Here is a 16,638-nt window from a genome sequence, read left to right as displayed (position 1 = left end):
CTGAATACAGCACTGAGAAACGCCCTCCCTCTTTTATACTGAATAACTTGGATTTAAGGACCTATGATTTGTTTACAAACTCTGTAAGTCAACTACATTTCAATTAAAACACACACACACACACACACACACACACACAAGTAAATTCCCATGGATCTGTCTCATAGTCTTTCCATGGTCCACCATGTACACATTCTCCATTGATCACTAGAGGGCAACCGTCAGGTTTTTAGGGTGGATTAATTCCAACCAGAAATGCTGACTGACTCTATGAAAAGTCAAGTCAGGCAACCACTTTCAGTGTAAAATCAATCTAATTCATCGTGAATTCAACAAATAACTTTTCTGTGTCACATTGGAGATTAAAACAGAGGTACTCTACCAGGAGTTTACAATATATTTGGGGAGAGCTATGCATGTGTAATCAGTCTAAATAGTGTAAAAAAGTATAAAAAACAAGATTTATAAGCTTCGAAGAAACTACTGTCAGCCAAAGAAATAATATTGCATGTTTACAGAGGGCACTTTTACAATTTCACGATCTTTGTTTCTCCTGGATTCTCACACCTTTATATGGGAGGTGTAATTCTCTCTGCCTTGTGGATGAGGGATCTGGTATTTGGAGGGGAAGTGACCTGCCCCAGTCACTGGGGGGCTGTTAGCACTGGCGAAATGTTCACTTACATCTGCACACCTCTTCCAAACCATCGGTCATCTTACCCTCACAGAAACTTAATGTGTAGCTGACATAAATTGACCATTCCCACCACCTCAGTGTTTTGGGTAATTTTTCTTTCCTCCAATTCTTTCTGTCTGTCTAGATTTAGTTGGTGTATTTTTGTTGCTGTTTGCAAACTCAATGCCTAAAATGGCTGAAGAAATCAAACGTGTGTATGTTTTTTTTTAATTTCATTTAAGGAAAAAAAAAACGGAGTTCTATGCCTCAGACCTTGTTTGCCAAGTTTCAACAAGGAGAGAATTTTTATGGTCAAATTATAAAAGCCTGGAAATAGGACTTTGTAATGGAAATGCTGATACAACCCTAACGATAGTATTGCAATTGTATCACTGTAAGAAAATTGGTTTAGATAATATACCCTTCTGGAATGAATGCCACTCTAAATGATTGTGCATCTCCATAAATCTAAGCTAACTCAGTAATTCAAAATTACTAAGATTTAAGTTTAGTACCAATAAGCAATAAACTTATGGCTACTGCTGTAATAACTGTTGGTCGCTACACTCTTACTTCCCAGCAGGTGGTCTGCTCCACGCCGGCTGCAGGCTGAATGAAAGCCGGCAACACTTGGAAACTAATTCCTGGAGTTGATGGAAGAATCCAGAGCCATTTCAACTGGAGAAATAGGGTTGTGTTTTGTGCACTTTTTTTTTTTTTTTTTAAATGAAATGCTCTGAGATACTTGACCTTTCTGCCAAATGAAGGGCAAACACGGCTTTGCTCTCATTTCAGGTCACAATTATATGTTTCTAGGTATTTAAAACTCTCTTCAGCAGATTGTTTTTGGTTCATACACCGTTATTAACACAATACCCCTATGAAAAAGGGAAAACAATTTACTTGTCATTGAGTGGATTTCTTTGAGTCAAAACAATTGAGAGGGCTTTGCTTAGTCCATCAGGGTTTGAGTGGACAATTAGTCCAACAAATCATGCTCCCTTACTCCTAATCGCTTCATAAGACCATCCTATACTTTGTGTAAAATGTATGCTCCGGTCTCACCACTTACAATGTTCATTTGTAAATGATGAGCCAGACATTTGGAGAAGACTTCCTTTCCAGTTTCGTAAGTATGGGAAATAAGAAATCGTTTCATGCAACCATTGATGAAATTCGGTCCTTCTGATTTCAGAATCTCACACTTTTTCTTGAATATTGATGAAGTGTTTTTCTGAATTGTTATAAAATATACTGACAAATCTTTGTTAACATCAGCAGTTTAGGTAACTTACAGTTTGGCCTAGGTTTTTATGATCTGAATCTCAAAGCTCTACCTCCCCCCCCCCTTTTTTTAATACTTCTTTACTTTGAACAGAACCTTACATAGAATAGTCACTGAATAAATTATTTTCTCTTTTTCTTACTTTGAAGAAAATAGGGTATGCTGAAAGGAGAAAGTGGTATTAAAGATACAAGAAAGAGAGAGGAGATGACTGTTGAAGCCAAAATCTGATGGCAAATATTGAAGATAGTAAAAAACTTAGGTTAAGACACTCAAAAACAATAATATTGAATATGAAGTAAAAATAAATGATTTAAGCATCATGGATTCCCATCCAACAATAAGTATGATATGAAATGGTTTTACAAAAACCTGAGTTGAAAAAGATGTTTTCTTTAGCTTGGACTTTTCACTTCAAAAATAAACTATTATATATTTTAATCAATTTGAATATAAAAATATCCAATAAATTATATAATGCCTATATTATTAGACAGGGAAACATATTTTATTTCATTTTAAAAAATTTATTGAAGTATCGTTGACTTATTTTTTTTTAATTTTATTTATTGGAATATGGTAGACTTTGCATATTTATCTTTTAATTTGTTACATGTGTTTTTAGTAAAATAATCATAGTGAAGTCTAACAAGTGGAAACTTACAGACTTTTGGGGCCGCATGTGGTTATAAACCACTTTTCAGAAAGTTTCCAAACTGCTGAGCTTTGAGAGTTCGATGATTTGCTTGTTATTGTCTTATGAAGTCACACATCCACTCACATTACCCTGAGATGTACAGAAATAATACTCTCCTTATATTTCACATCATAAATCTCATGACGGTCATTCCACTGGACGACAGGGAACCCCATTCGCTATCAATCCATTTGGGTCACTTGACCCCAGACAGTAATTTAGGATGTCCCTCTACATAAATGAGCAGTATTTCAGAGTAACACTCATCTCCCCTGCTCACTCCAAGATCGCATCCGAGTGTATGGATGACCTTTTGTGTTAGGGAAGGGTTGGTCTTGGGACTCACAGTCCTATCCTCCCATCCCTCTGGTCTCCAGAGCAATGTCCTCTGCCCACCTCGCCCATGTGCTGCCCTGGATTTTCCATCTTAATTTTACTACTGTTCAACTTGTGGTTTATTCTTTCTCAGCTCATCTGGGGTCCAGCAGTTCTCCCCACTTACCAGGACCCATCTGAGGTCTCACTGGCATTGCAGACCCTCTGAGAAATAATGGCCACTTCCATTCAGTCAGGCTCTGGCAAGTCCTTGATTTCAAAATCATTTTGCTCCTAGGAGTACCACCTTTTCTGGCCATATCAGTCAAGACTCTCAGCTAGCTTGTGTGTGTCCCTCCCTGCACTCCCAAGGGCAAATGGAAAAGTCTGAGTCTCAGCACAGCTGAGATGGGCATGGAAGCTGAGATGCTTAGGGAAAGCCATGTCAAGTTCCTCCTTCTCCTAACTAGTGTGTGTGGCTTTTTTTTTTTTTTTTTTTTTGCTCTGATTATGGTTACCTCCATGTTGGTACAAGAATAGCCTTAGTGGAATCTCCTCCTTAAGTGTTTCAGTGGGGGTAAAACTTCAACGCTGCTGATCATCTCATCGGTTTATCTTGCTTCCGTGTTGGAAGCTCTGAAGAGAAGTCTGTGCTACAGGCATTTCTCCTCTCACTTCCCTTTTGTTCAATTTCTTTCCACACTTCTCCAGAGCTAGAGGGAACTGGCCTGCCTCTTTTTCCTCCTTCCTTGATGGGACACTTCTGTATATGATCTTTTTCTCCTCCCTTAGGTGGAAGACACTGTACTCACTCCCAGGTGTTATAATGGTAAACCGATTGCAAGGAAGGAGAATATGGTTTATTCTTAAGGGAAGAGAATAAAAGTTATGTCCTTTATTTCTTTATTTTCAGCCTCTCTTCTGTAACTCCCTGCAGTGTCAAAGTGCCTAGTGCTTATATCCCACAGGCAGACGTAGATATGATCATAGTGATCATAGCTCAAGTACTGAAATGCTTTTTTGACTTCTTGGCAAATAGCCATGGTTCTAATTCTCCAAGTGCCCTCACTGCCACCTGGGCTACTCTCATCCTTCTCCTGGGGCATCCAGACTTCCCCGGGGGTCAGTCATATAAGGGGCAATGTCCGGCATATCAGGGAGCCTCCAGGACCCTCTCCAACATCACAGCCGATGTCCTGTCTGCCAGTCACTGCCTGTTCCATACATATTGTAAAATATGGGGACTGTTGCCCTCGAACGTTCTTGTGTGCAGTTATTTCACGGCTTCGGATCTACTGAGCGTAAGAGCCAGACAATCCGGACACTCCACACACTCACTGGAATCCACTTTTCCTACCAGGGCCTGATTAAGTGCAGTCTGAACTCCCCCTCCGTGTCGGGGAGATTCCGGAGCCCCTCTCCTGATGTATGAGGCTTTCTACAGTTGGCATCTCCTGCTCCTCCCTGCCTTTGCTCTCCTTGGTCTGCACCTCTGCCTTTAATTGAGGGTGAAATCTGACTTCCTTCTTTGGTTACTCCAAAATCTCCATTTCAATTTAAATACTGCTTAGGTGCTGTAAATGAGAAATTTCGGAGTCCTGGGGAGGGTTCACTCTGGGGCGTGTGCAGCCTCCTACATGTATCCTGGCTTCCCACACCTCAGTTCCCAGGGCAACAAATGATTTCTGCTTTCTTGTGCAGATGCTTCCATTTACATTTGTGCTTAGAAAATTCATTTCTGCCCAACATAAACTTTTCAAGAAGGTGTTCAATATAACAGGATGTTTTTCCGGAGAGTTATTATAACACCTGCTAATACAGTATTAGCATATTTTACACAACACATTGTAACACAAATGTGTCAGAATTGTATACAAGTCATATATATTAGGTTTCTATAATTCACATATGTTTTTGGATGTCACCAGAGTTCATTCTCTTCATCTGTTAGCCATTTTGAATTATCACAATTTATTCATCCTCCCCCATGAAATGCATTTCCAATGATATGTGACTACAAGTGATATTGTTGTGATTATTCTTATATCTAACTCCTGAAAGATAAACTATATTTTAATATGTTATATCTAGCTAGACCTGAGAGGAAAGACTGCACCACTAGAGGATCCTGGGTTCTTAGACAGATGGTTTGTTGGAATGAGATTTTGAGTTTTCTCCTTTGGGGAGGGAGGGAGGTTGCTTGACATGTGGGAGAAACACTTGAATGGATATTTGGTGACCAGAAAAGTTAACTGTGCTTGAGACTGCTTAGCTGTTCCCAGACCCATCTTCTCTTCCTTCTGAGATCACAAGTCGCATTTTCCAGTCTACCTTAGAGTTAAGAGTGCTCACCTGACTGAGTTCTGGTAAAAGGAAGTAGTATGGACCAGTTTGAGAACTGGTTCACAAAACTACCCCGTACCAGAATCTATTTCTCTTCCCTTTCCTCAGTCACCTTGAAACCCACGTGTTGAAAGCGACAGAATCATAAGATGGAACAGGACCTGGATCCTTGATCAATGCTTTGAAGAGAGAACCCTACAGATCCATGTTACTTATTTTGACATTAAATGGGAAAGAATGAAACTTCTATCACGTTTGAGGCATTCTCCATGTCTGGGTTCCTCTGTTACAGCATTTGGCATAACTTATATGATGTGCCTTCTCTGAATCTGTTTCCCTTCTCTTTACATGAAAATAGCAGTAACTGCCTCACAAAGTCACGAGACACAGACCACATGGGAGGTGTCTGGTGTAATACTCAGCATGGTGAAGCACAGTAAACGCTTTTTCTTTTTCTTTTAGGAATTTTTTTGAGCCTGGAAGAAGCATGAGGCTTCTTTCTAGCTAATTCCTCCACTTTTGAGGAGAATGTTGAGATGTATAAAGGATTAATATATATTTTAATATCTTTGTGTTCTGGGGACCCCGTTTTTCAATAGGAATGTGAATGTTAATTTGTGCTACAACTAAAAAGGAAATATAATTTTCACTAAGGCTTTTCATTATCCCCCTGAAAGCACTCTATATTAAGTGAAAAAATATAAGGTTTGGATGAGCACCTGCCTTTCACAAGTATGGAAAAGTCATTTCTTGAACCCCAAGTGACACAATTAATGGAAGGAGAAAAGACTGTGGCCACGTTACAGCTCTTCTTCTCTGAACACTCTGGGGCGTCACACAGGTGGACAGCTCCACTGCACGTGCCTTTGTGACCAGGAGCTAAGAGGAGTTACATCAGTGATTGAAGGAACACAGAGGATTCTCAGATCAATACGAACTGCACACAAAAATGTTCCAACACTGCTCTGTTCTGCAGCCAATTTCTTTTCACACTTAGCATAAATATTAATGAATTTTGTAAGGCAGGAAATGTTTAATAACCAAGAGTTTCAAGCCAAGTCAAATTTTTTATCTTCCTCCACATTTTTGTGACTTGATTGCTTTGATTTTCCTTTTTGTCTCCCTTTATCTCACACAAACACAGAACTGTCACTATTCCCACTATGTAATAAAATTTTATCACTAATCTGATGACTGCCACTACTTAGAATATCAGCAGAGTGTCGATCTGGATCAAAGGGAATGTGGCATTTCAGTGAACAGTTCATTGTGAAATGGCCATGTGGTTTGAGTTGAAATGTTACAGGTTGTTCACTAAGAACTTTCCCTCCTTAGTTAATTTTGTTATCTGTGTTTACAGAGTGTTCCTGGGGGCTCAGACTTCGAGATTTCACCTTACAGTGGCATGAACATAGTTTCCAGTTTGGAGATCACAGAAAAGCATTATTACTTTAAGGTCCCCTAAATTATACCTCTATCTGCTACATCGATTCTAGGCAGTTTCCTTCACTTTGAATTTATTTCCCGTCTGGTTGTGTGGTTACTTTTCCCCTGACTTATCTTACTATTGCAAAATCTCCCTTTCTTTTCTCCAAATGACACTATATCTGTTTAAGCATTTATCCAAAAAATGAGTTTTTTCTCCTCCATTTGCAAGTTCTCTGAAATTATACAGAAGTCATGAGTATCTTCTTATCATCTGAAACCTATTCCTGCTATCACTGAATACACACATTGTATTCTTTATTTTCTATTTCCTTGAAAACACTCTTTTCTGTCCCAGTCTCAAAATCTGGGCCATATTTATTTTTCTACTTTTTTTCTGCCGTCAACCTAAGAGGCTAGCAGACCTTGGCTCTATCATCTGTTCCCTGAGAAGGTCTTTGAGAAAGGCATTCTTGGGTTGTCAAATTGGGAAGAGACTGGGAGAATATTTACTTCTCAAAGAGAAAGAATTTGTAATTGCAAGTTTTCTCAAGTAAATGCTTTAGAAAGGGGGAGGTCAGGAAGTAACCTATCTACAGTTTAGCCAAGATGAGGGAAACACTGTTATTCTGATCAAGTGTCTCTCTGTTCGCTGCGCCAAAAGTAAATCTGATGCGATATGTTTTTTGTCTCTTGGGGGTCTAAATAATGTCCTCAGATAAGGAGTGTTTGTAGTCTCTGAACTGTCTGCCGAGTCACCAGCATAGAAAGGATCCTTATTCCATCGTGTCCTCTCTGCAGCCTGATGGTGCTCATTTGTGAAACTGTTCACTATGAAATCCTTTCCTAATTCATAAATGTCTTTGGTAAAAACAGATTTTTAAGGGGAACTGTAGAGGGGATGGTCCCCCAAAGGGCCTGTCATCTAGTAGCTTTCTTTCTTTCTTTTCTTTTTTGGTTGGGGAGGTGATTAGGTTTATTTATTTATCCTTGGAGGAGGTACTGGGGATTGAACTCAGGACCTCATACATGCTAAGCATGTGCTCTACCACTTGAGCTATACCTCCCCTAGTTCTCAAAATGAGTTTTCTGTAGGAGCCAAGATTATTTCAAAACTGTTTCCAGACCACTGCAGGGATGGGAAGATTTCAAGATCTATTTTTCCTTCTCCTCCTGAAGCCTGACTTTTAGAAATCAAGATTATATACACCATTCCATTTCAAAAAAAATCTATGATTTTCAATGAGTGCACTTTCTCTCTCTCACACACACACACACACACTCTCACACACTCTCTCACTCACTCACACATACTCTCACACTCAGGAGGCGCGTGAGCTTTCATCACGGTCTATAATGGTTCACATCTCTACCATTTCCTTTCATATTCTTTCATTCGTCTGTTTTACACTGGTTTGTTGAGAGTTATTATTTTGCAAATTCTTGATGCTCTGAGAAACACGGGGAAGCAGAGATTGGGTATTTGAAGTTTTCACACTCCAGAAAAAGATAAAAACAAGAATTAACATCACCAGAGTGTAGTTTAGTATGTAACAAAACAAGATTAAACTAACCGTATTTTGAACCTTTTAAGAAAAGAGCAATTATGATGTACAAATTGCTACCTTATAAGGATGAAGTGAAGTCTGTTTTCATTCTTTAAGGCAAAAAGATTGAAAAAATAATAGACTCAATATGTTCTGATCTTTACTTTGTTGTCTGTAAACACAGCTTCTTCGATCCTTGCCATCATTTTTTAACAAGCTTTTGAGCAAGTTGAACAAGTTTACTGAAATGTAAACTCAAAATCAGAAGTGGATACCAGACTCTTGGAATTGTGGGGGACTAAAAAAGAGTCACAGCTGACAGCTGCAAGGAAAAGGCTGTGAAAGGAAAGGTTGATGAGGACAGTTTACTCTTTTTATTTCTGCTACCAATTATAAATCCACGTGCAGTGGCCAGAAATACTTTTTCTTGGATGGCATCTCGATTTTGGATAGAGGTAATGGAGTAGGTTGGGCCCCAGAGTTCGACAAGACACAGTTTGTTGAAATTTGAGATCTTCCATGTCTCTCCTTATAGCTATCGTTTCAGAGTTGATTTCTCAGTTTGGATTTGCTATTCTCTTCTTTCCCATAAAATATTTGGAAAAATTGAAAATTCATTTTTATGGTGATTAAAAATGACAAAGCAGTTTAGGACTAAGGGCAACTCACTTGAGGGAGACTACTCCTGAAGAGGACATCCTCAGGGTCCAAAGGGAAGCTGTTCTCTTTGTTTCTTGACTAGTAGAGAGCAAACATATTTTGTGGCATTTTTATATCCAAGGTGGTATGGTTTTTGATAAATCTAAATATTGTGGACCCCAAGCCACTAATCGTAGTAATAATTTGCTTCTCTATAATTTAATAAGGAGAAATAGGAAGCGAAGAGAAAATGAAGCACAATAAAATAACTTTCTTAATGTGCTCAGTGTCCTAGTTTTTGCCTTAATTCCCACCATTTAGGCTTTTCTTATTAGATCCATAAAATCCCTGGTCCAGAAACACTGTGAAATGCAATCTTCAACGTTGACCTTTGTGCTCCAGGAGGGAAAATACACTCAGAAGACATGTAAGAACTATTTTCCTGTAACTGTTATGGCATTTTCCCTATTGCATTGATGTATATTTCTTTGCATATATTTTCTAAAATAACTTGAGTTTCTCACGGCAGTAACACGGTCTTTTCATCTGTTTCTTAAAATATCTGGAATGACTATGAGCTGATCATAGAATGGTGCCAATGAATCCAAACATTCCTAAAGTATCCAGTTGTCTAGGATTTAACATTCTTTACATTTGTAAAACAAACAAACAAAAAATTCAGTGATACATAGTCTCATATCCAAACAACAAATGTTGAAAGGGATAGTTTAATTCTGCAGATTCTACACAATGTGTTTAATGTGTTGGACAGCCAGAGTGAAAGGCTTAAATGATGCTTCTCTGTTCAAAACAAGGAGTGGTTTCCATGATCTCCATGGGATTAGATCTGGGTTACAAACTATCCTAAGTGAATCAGCAGTTATGTTTTTAATTTGCTGGGTTTTTTTTTTTTTTTCCCCTCCAGATTTACTAAAAGAAATACCCAAAATAAAATTCTAATTGGCTTCGGTCCTTGGAGGAAGGTAAGAATGTTACATATTTTGTCATATCTTTGGAAAGGAATAGAATAGAAAATCAATGAGAGGCCTTTCTTTTCTGCTCTTTTCTTCTGTTTATTCACGGGAGTTCTGATAACAGACAAGGTACCCAATCAACTATTTTAATAGGATTTGAATTTCCATTTCAGTGACTCAGCTAGTGTTTACCCTCATCCCTAACCCTCAAGCACCCTACCTTCTTCACAGTTATACCATAGTAACTAGAGTAGTAACAGGCACTTTGTAGGTGTGTGATTAATTTCTGCTGAATTAAACTTACACAGATTTAAGTTTAAATGATCTTATTCTATATCAGATGGTGGCGAAATTCTCAATCTTGGGCTTTCTAAGAAGTTCCTAGCTTTCAAAAGAAGTTATTCATTTTTAATTCATATTCCATGGAGTGAAGACATCAGTTTTAGAAGGAAACAATTCTGCAATATATCTCATTATTACTTTGTTCTGGAAGCTTGGCCAAGATTCTCAATATCTATACTTGATTTAATAGCAAAAACCTCTGTTGCTATGGAACAAGGATGACTAATGCTGACCAGGACCCTTTCATACACTGATTCTTAGTGTCCTCTTTGGGTGTAGAAAGAGATGCTCCTAATGTTTGCTTATGAGATCTAGGGAGCAATTTCAGCTGCTTTTCTCCAATATCTACTATAATAGACCATGGAAAACTTGTGGATGAATTCAGAGATGACTCTAAGCTACACAGAAGAGAGAAACAGAGAGAGAGAGAGAGAGAGAGAGAGAAATGCAATCTGACTTTTTAACCCGGGATGTATATACATTGAAATATATGAATCCTACTTGAGGAGAATGGCTTTTCTTTCCTTCAAGGCACAAATAAGCTAGATAAGGTAATTTCTGAGCATGTTATTATACTGTCATTATTACTGTTTGTATATATTTTAAATAATATGATATGGATCATGAAAGCACCTGACCGCTCTGGAACTCAATACTTTTATGTGTAAGAAACTAAATATTCTCATTGGTAATTTCAGTCTAAAGTTTTGTTTTGAATTTGCCATTACATTGAGACGCATTTTTCACATTGCACACATTAAAACAGTATATGTGATTATATAAAACACATACTTCTGGAATATCATGCAATTACTGCAGTATTATTTTCAAACTTGGTCACTTAGCAATTTATCCCATAATCCTATAACTGTTAAAAGTTTTTGTTTTTTTTTTTAAGAAACTGACCTCCGGAGGAACCCTTAGATGGCATTTTTGTGTGACAAGGCATTAGCTTTTACTAGTAACGATATCTTTGAACATGGTACTATTCAACCAAGCATAGAAATGTTCTTACTCTTAATAAGCCTCAGTAATCAAGGAATCTTTTCTTCCTTATTTCAACAACACAAGTTAAGACAGAAGATCTGTGGACTGTTTTCTCCTAAGATTATCATCTGCAATGAAGATCCTTCTCTTTTTCTCTATTTTGTTCTTTGGTGTCTTCGTTCCACCAGGTAACATGAATATTATTGCCAGAGGGGTAAGCACTAAATGAGCAGAGTGTCAGGATTTTTTTAAGTGACTATCATTCACATTCTAGAATCATTATATTATATTAGCAGGACCACACTATATTTATTTACAGTCCCTAGATAAGAAAATATTTGAGTAATTTTTTAATGACATACTCTAGTAAGGGCTGGAATTCACTAAGTTTGTCTGTTGTTGGAAGAAAATAGTGCTATCATGATTGCCTCGATCTCTGAAAAGTATGCTTATTTAAGACTCAAATTCTGCTAAATTTAATATACTCACATATCTGAAAGAAATTGAAGTGGAATGAATTAATGTTTGGAAATCATTCATCCCACATTTATAGTATTGATAGCAGAGGTTAAGTGAGGTTAAATGGCATGCTACGAGTTTTATTATATTCATAAATGAGACTAGTGCACGTCTACTCATTTCCAGTTGAAATCTTTATGTTGCTGCTTTCCCTGAATCACCAAGATATCTGTCATTCCTGAAACTGGAGAAGATCACCCAAAAATAAATCTAAATAAAAAATAAATCCTGTTCTCTCACTGCTACTCTGCTCTGACACTCACACATAAATAACTTCTTAGCTTACAATCTTACCAAAAGCAGACAAGTAAACAGACTTTAATTGATAATGTAACCCATGTACTCAAGGATTGCAGTTAATTTCAGTAAGTTTAATTTTTCCTTCATCAACTTCATAAAAATTCATTGGAATATGCTTACTAAAATCCCTCTACTTCTAGAAATGTTTCAAGATATTATGCAGAATTATATAAATTTCAGTAAACACTGATGCTTTTTCTTCCTAGTAATAATGATTTTCAATACCTAGCATCTGTTCTGCCTTTTACCCACATTAACTTATTACTCTTTATGATAGCCAGGTGAGGTAATCTTAGGAATGGCCCAATCATTTACTTATTCAACCCAATTTCAAAGGAATGTGCATCATTTGTTTATCATTTTCTAAAACCTTTTCTAGTATATAGGACCATGAAGTAAAGGTAGGTAGATCAGTGTCTTCATTTTGGAAGACATTTTTGTCTTAAACTTCTGAAATAATTTTTTCTTTTATAGAGGGCTCTGACCAGCCTGTTGGCAATTCTATGTCATTATCGAAAATCAAATGTCGACGGAAGTTAGAGAAACTATACTCAGAGACACGTGATTCTTCCACAAGATTTGAAAACATACAGTATGGCACAGAGAAAGACAACACAGGTAAAAATAAAACAAATGGCATTATATCTTGCCCATTTTAATTACTATCTGTCAAATGAAATGAAGGAAATGTTCTAAGTATGGTCTCCAGCCCAGTCCCCATTTACGTAGCTCTTCTTGTCTTTTACTTTCTAGGCATTTCTTTACACTAACAATGAAATATCAGAAAAGGAAAATAAAGAATCCCTTTTAAAATTGCATCCAAAAAATAAAATAAAATACTTACAAGTAAATCTGACCAAGGAAGTGAAAGACATATGTGAAGAACTACAAAACTTTGACTAAAGAAATTAAAGATGACTTAAATAAATGGAAAGATATCTCATGTTCTTGGATTGGAAGAATTAATACTGTTAAAATGGCCATACTACCCAAAGCAATCTACATATTTAATGTGATCCCTGTCAAATTACCCAGGGCACTTTTCATAGAATTAAAACAAATAATCCTAAAATTTATATAGAATCACAAAAGATCCAGAATTGTCAAAGCATTACTGAAGAAAAACAGTGAAGCTGGAAGAATAACCCTCCCAGACCAGACAATAATACAGAGCTACAGTAATCAAAACAGCATGGTATTGGTACAAAAACAGACATATGGATCAATGGAATAGAAGAGACAGCCCAGAAATAAACCCACAAACTTTCAGTAAATGAATCTTTGACAAAGGAGGCAAGAACATACAATGGAGTAAAGAGTCTCTTCAGCAAATGGTGTGGGGAAAACTGGACAGCTGCATGTAAATCAGTGAAGTTAGAATACTCTCTCACATCATACACAAAAATAAACTCAAAGTGGCTTAAACACTTAAGGACAAGACACTACAAACCTCTTAGAAGAAAACACAGGCAAAACATTATCCAACATAAATCTTAGCAATGTTCTCCTAGGGCAATCTACCTGAGCAATAGAAATAAAAGCAAAAATAAATAAATGGGAACTAATTAAACTTATAAGCTTTTGCACAGCAAAAGAAACTATAAGCAAATCAAAAAGACAACCCAAGGTATGGGAGAAAATATTTGCAAAAGGTGAGACTGACCAGGGCTTAATCTCCAGATTATATAAACAGCTCATACAACTTAAAAAAAAAAAAAAAAAAAAAAACCCAGTCAAAAAATGGGCAGAAGACCCAAACAAGCAATTCTCCAATAAAGACATACAAATGGACAATAGTCACATGAAAAAAATGCTCAGTATCGCTAATTATTAGAGAAATGCAAATTAAAACTACAGTGAGGTATCACCTCACACCAGTCAGAATGGCCATCATTAAAAAGTCCACAAATGATAAATGCTGGAGAGGGTGTGGAGATAAGGAAACCCTCCACACTATTGGTGGGAATATAGTTTGGTGCAGCCGTTATGGAAAACAGTATGTAGATTCTGCAAAAAACTAAAAACAGAGTTACCATGTGATCCAGCAATCCCAATCCTGGCATATATCCAGAGGGAACCTTAATTCAAAAAAGACGCATACACCCCAATGTTCACAGAAGCACTATTTACAATAGCCAAGACATGGAAACAACCTAAATGTCCATCAACAGATGACTGGATAAGAAGCTGTGGTATATTTATACAATGGAATACTACTCAGCCATAAAAAGTAATACAATAATGCCATTTGCAGCAACATGGACAGACCCAGAGAATGTCATTCTAAGTGAAGTAAGCCAGAAAGAGAAAGAAAAATACCATACGATATCACTTAATGCCAAAATTCACATCACTCCCCAAATCCAGAGGATGATAAAAGGATATTCAGTGTAGTGTACCTCAAAATCTTCTTTACTTAAAATACTTGCAAAATAGATTAATAATATTCCTACTTTATTTAAAATGACATGTATGTTTAAGTCTCTACAAAATATTTTACCAAAAAAAGATGGACAAGGGTTTGATTAATTACGGAGTTAAAAGGTCTTTGAGAATGAGAGCATGTTTACAGACATCTGTGGCAGTGGTTCACTCATTCTGTCCCACCTTCTAAATATGTCCAATAGGACCTGATTATATTTGCCCAGGGTGGTAGATACGTATTTCCTAAGACAGTATCTTTCATGATCTTTATAAAAGTTTTAAATGTTAAGAAGATCTTTATTGCATTGAACCCAGACCTAGCTTTGCATTGATCTGCACCATTTATTTGTCGTTTTGTTCTTTCGGGACACATTAAATAAATGAAAACCTTCTGGATATCCACGTCCTTACCTCATTCCCCATGATTTTTGAAGTTACAAAATCAGATAAATAATAGTGCAAAATGAGATTGGGCAAAAAATTTTTTAAGTTTCTATAGCTTCAGAAACCTTAGTGTGAAAGAGAAAAAAAGGAAAGTAGCACTGAAAAATTAAGAGCATCGCTGAAGCGTTTATTATACTCATCCCTCTGTTCATTTCTATCCATTATATTTATCTCCCAAAGTGTGTTTTTAACCGGAACTTCTCTTGCAGTTGAGGGTGGGGTGCAGATCCAAGAGGAACTGAGATACTTAATAAGAATAAAGCAGTATTTTTCAGTATTTTAGAACTGCTGAAGTCAGGTTACAATGAACAATGAAATCTTATGGAAGAGGAAAGCAGTCACCATATAACAGAAATAAGCATGAATAACATATGAAGAAGATGGAGCTTGGACCACTCATATTCCATGGCTCTAGAGGATGAGCAAGACAGACAGAGGAGGTAGTAATACATCGCAAGCTCTCCAGGTATCTCTCGTGGAGTCATTGCCTAATCACCTGAAAGGCGTGGAGGTGGGACATGTACCTCAGGAACTGGATGCTTGCTGATTTTATTGATTTGCTCTGATACAGTCAGAGAGGAAAGATTCCAATGAAAAAATGAGATGCTCCCTTTCCTTCGTCTCCCCTCTGTGGTCTGTGCCTCTGTGTTTGTCTTTTAAATCTAGGCATTTCTTACCGGGATTATTAATTCCATCCATTCTCACTTTCTTTCAGACAAAAGTAAAAGGCACTATGTCCCCCTTAATTGGAGTCTCGCATGTACAATGCTTGGTGGTCAATGCAAAACTACATGCGGTGATAAAGAATTTAGGATGATAGACTGTAAAAGACCGACGACTATTTGCTGCATGAGAGAGTGTGACCCTAGGACGTATTGAAGAGTCCCATTCGCAGAAAGAATACTGGCATGAAGCGCCTTCTCATTACTTCATTACTTAGATTACTTCATCCACAGCCTAGTATTTCCGTTCATATATGTCTCTAATAAATAAAGAATTAAATAAACTATATTTCAGCCTGAATCATTCATGAACATTGTGTCTGCTTGGAAGAAAGAGTTAGAATACGGAGGAGAGCTTTGAACTTGGGAATAGCAGCAGATGGGAGAGAAGTCCCTGATGGAACTACTGTGTTCAATGAGGTTCTGGGGACAATTCTATGTTTAGTGTGAAAAGCACGTTGTAAATGATTGGTGATGTAAAGCAAGCATTCTTTGAGAAGAGTCAAGAGTGGCAAGAGAGGTTATAAGAGACGGAAGGTATGTGTTATCCCTGAACTAGTGAAAATAGTTACAAGAGTTTTCAAGTATTATGGAGTCCTTGTAACTTTTTCATCTTAGTTACACTTTTCCTCTGTTTATTGATAAAATTCTTACAGTAAAAATAATTCAAGAGCATAGCCAGCCTTTTGAGAAGAAATAAGGCGTTAAGGATAATCACTGTTAGGCAAGTAGATTAATCTCTCTTGATCTCACTTTCCTCGCCTATATCATGAAAGGATTTGATGAGAATCTCCAATAAGCTCCACGTTCTTTACTAGTTGATGGCACAGATTTTATGACTCTGTGATTCATTCTTCCGAGTTTTATACAGTGAATGAATCCGGTTTCCTAGAGTAGTAATGTGGAGACTTTTAGCAGTGTTAGCATACCAGGACCTTGTTAGAAATGTATTTGTCGGCTCCATTCTAGACCTACTAAACCAGAAGTGCTGAGGTGGGG

The 16,638-nt window shown here is 37.2% G+C and overlaps 1 protein-coding gene and 1 long non-coding RNA gene across 2 annotated transcripts in view; one reads left to right on the top strand and one right to left on the bottom strand.

The window, feature by feature from the left end:
- The window catches only part of LOC116147618 (uncharacterized), a 333,894-nt gene that overhangs the window by 69,339 nt on the left and 247,917 nt on the right, over nt 1-16,638 (bottom strand). The window lies entirely within an intron of this gene.
- On the top strand, nt 11,168-15,796 carry LOC105096583 (beta-defensin 112-like). The gene is made up of 3 exons (XM_064476619.1): nt 11,168-11,225; nt 12,524-12,667; nt 15,633-15,796. The coding sequence occupies exons 1-3, from the start codon at nt 11,168-11,170 to the stop codon at nt 15,794-15,796; spliced, it is 366 nt and encodes a 121-aa protein (XP_064332689.1).

The sequence above is a fragment of the Camelus dromedarius genome, chromosome 19, assembly GCF_036321535.1.
Source record: "Camelus dromedarius isolate mCamDro1 chromosome 19, mCamDro1.pat, whole genome shotgun sequence".
Taxonomy (NCBI): Eukaryota; Metazoa; Chordata; class Mammalia; order Artiodactyla; family Camelidae; genus Camelus; species Camelus dromedarius.
The sequence above is the reverse complement of the archived record's forward strand: the minus strand, read 5'-3'. Positions and strand labels throughout refer to the sequence as shown.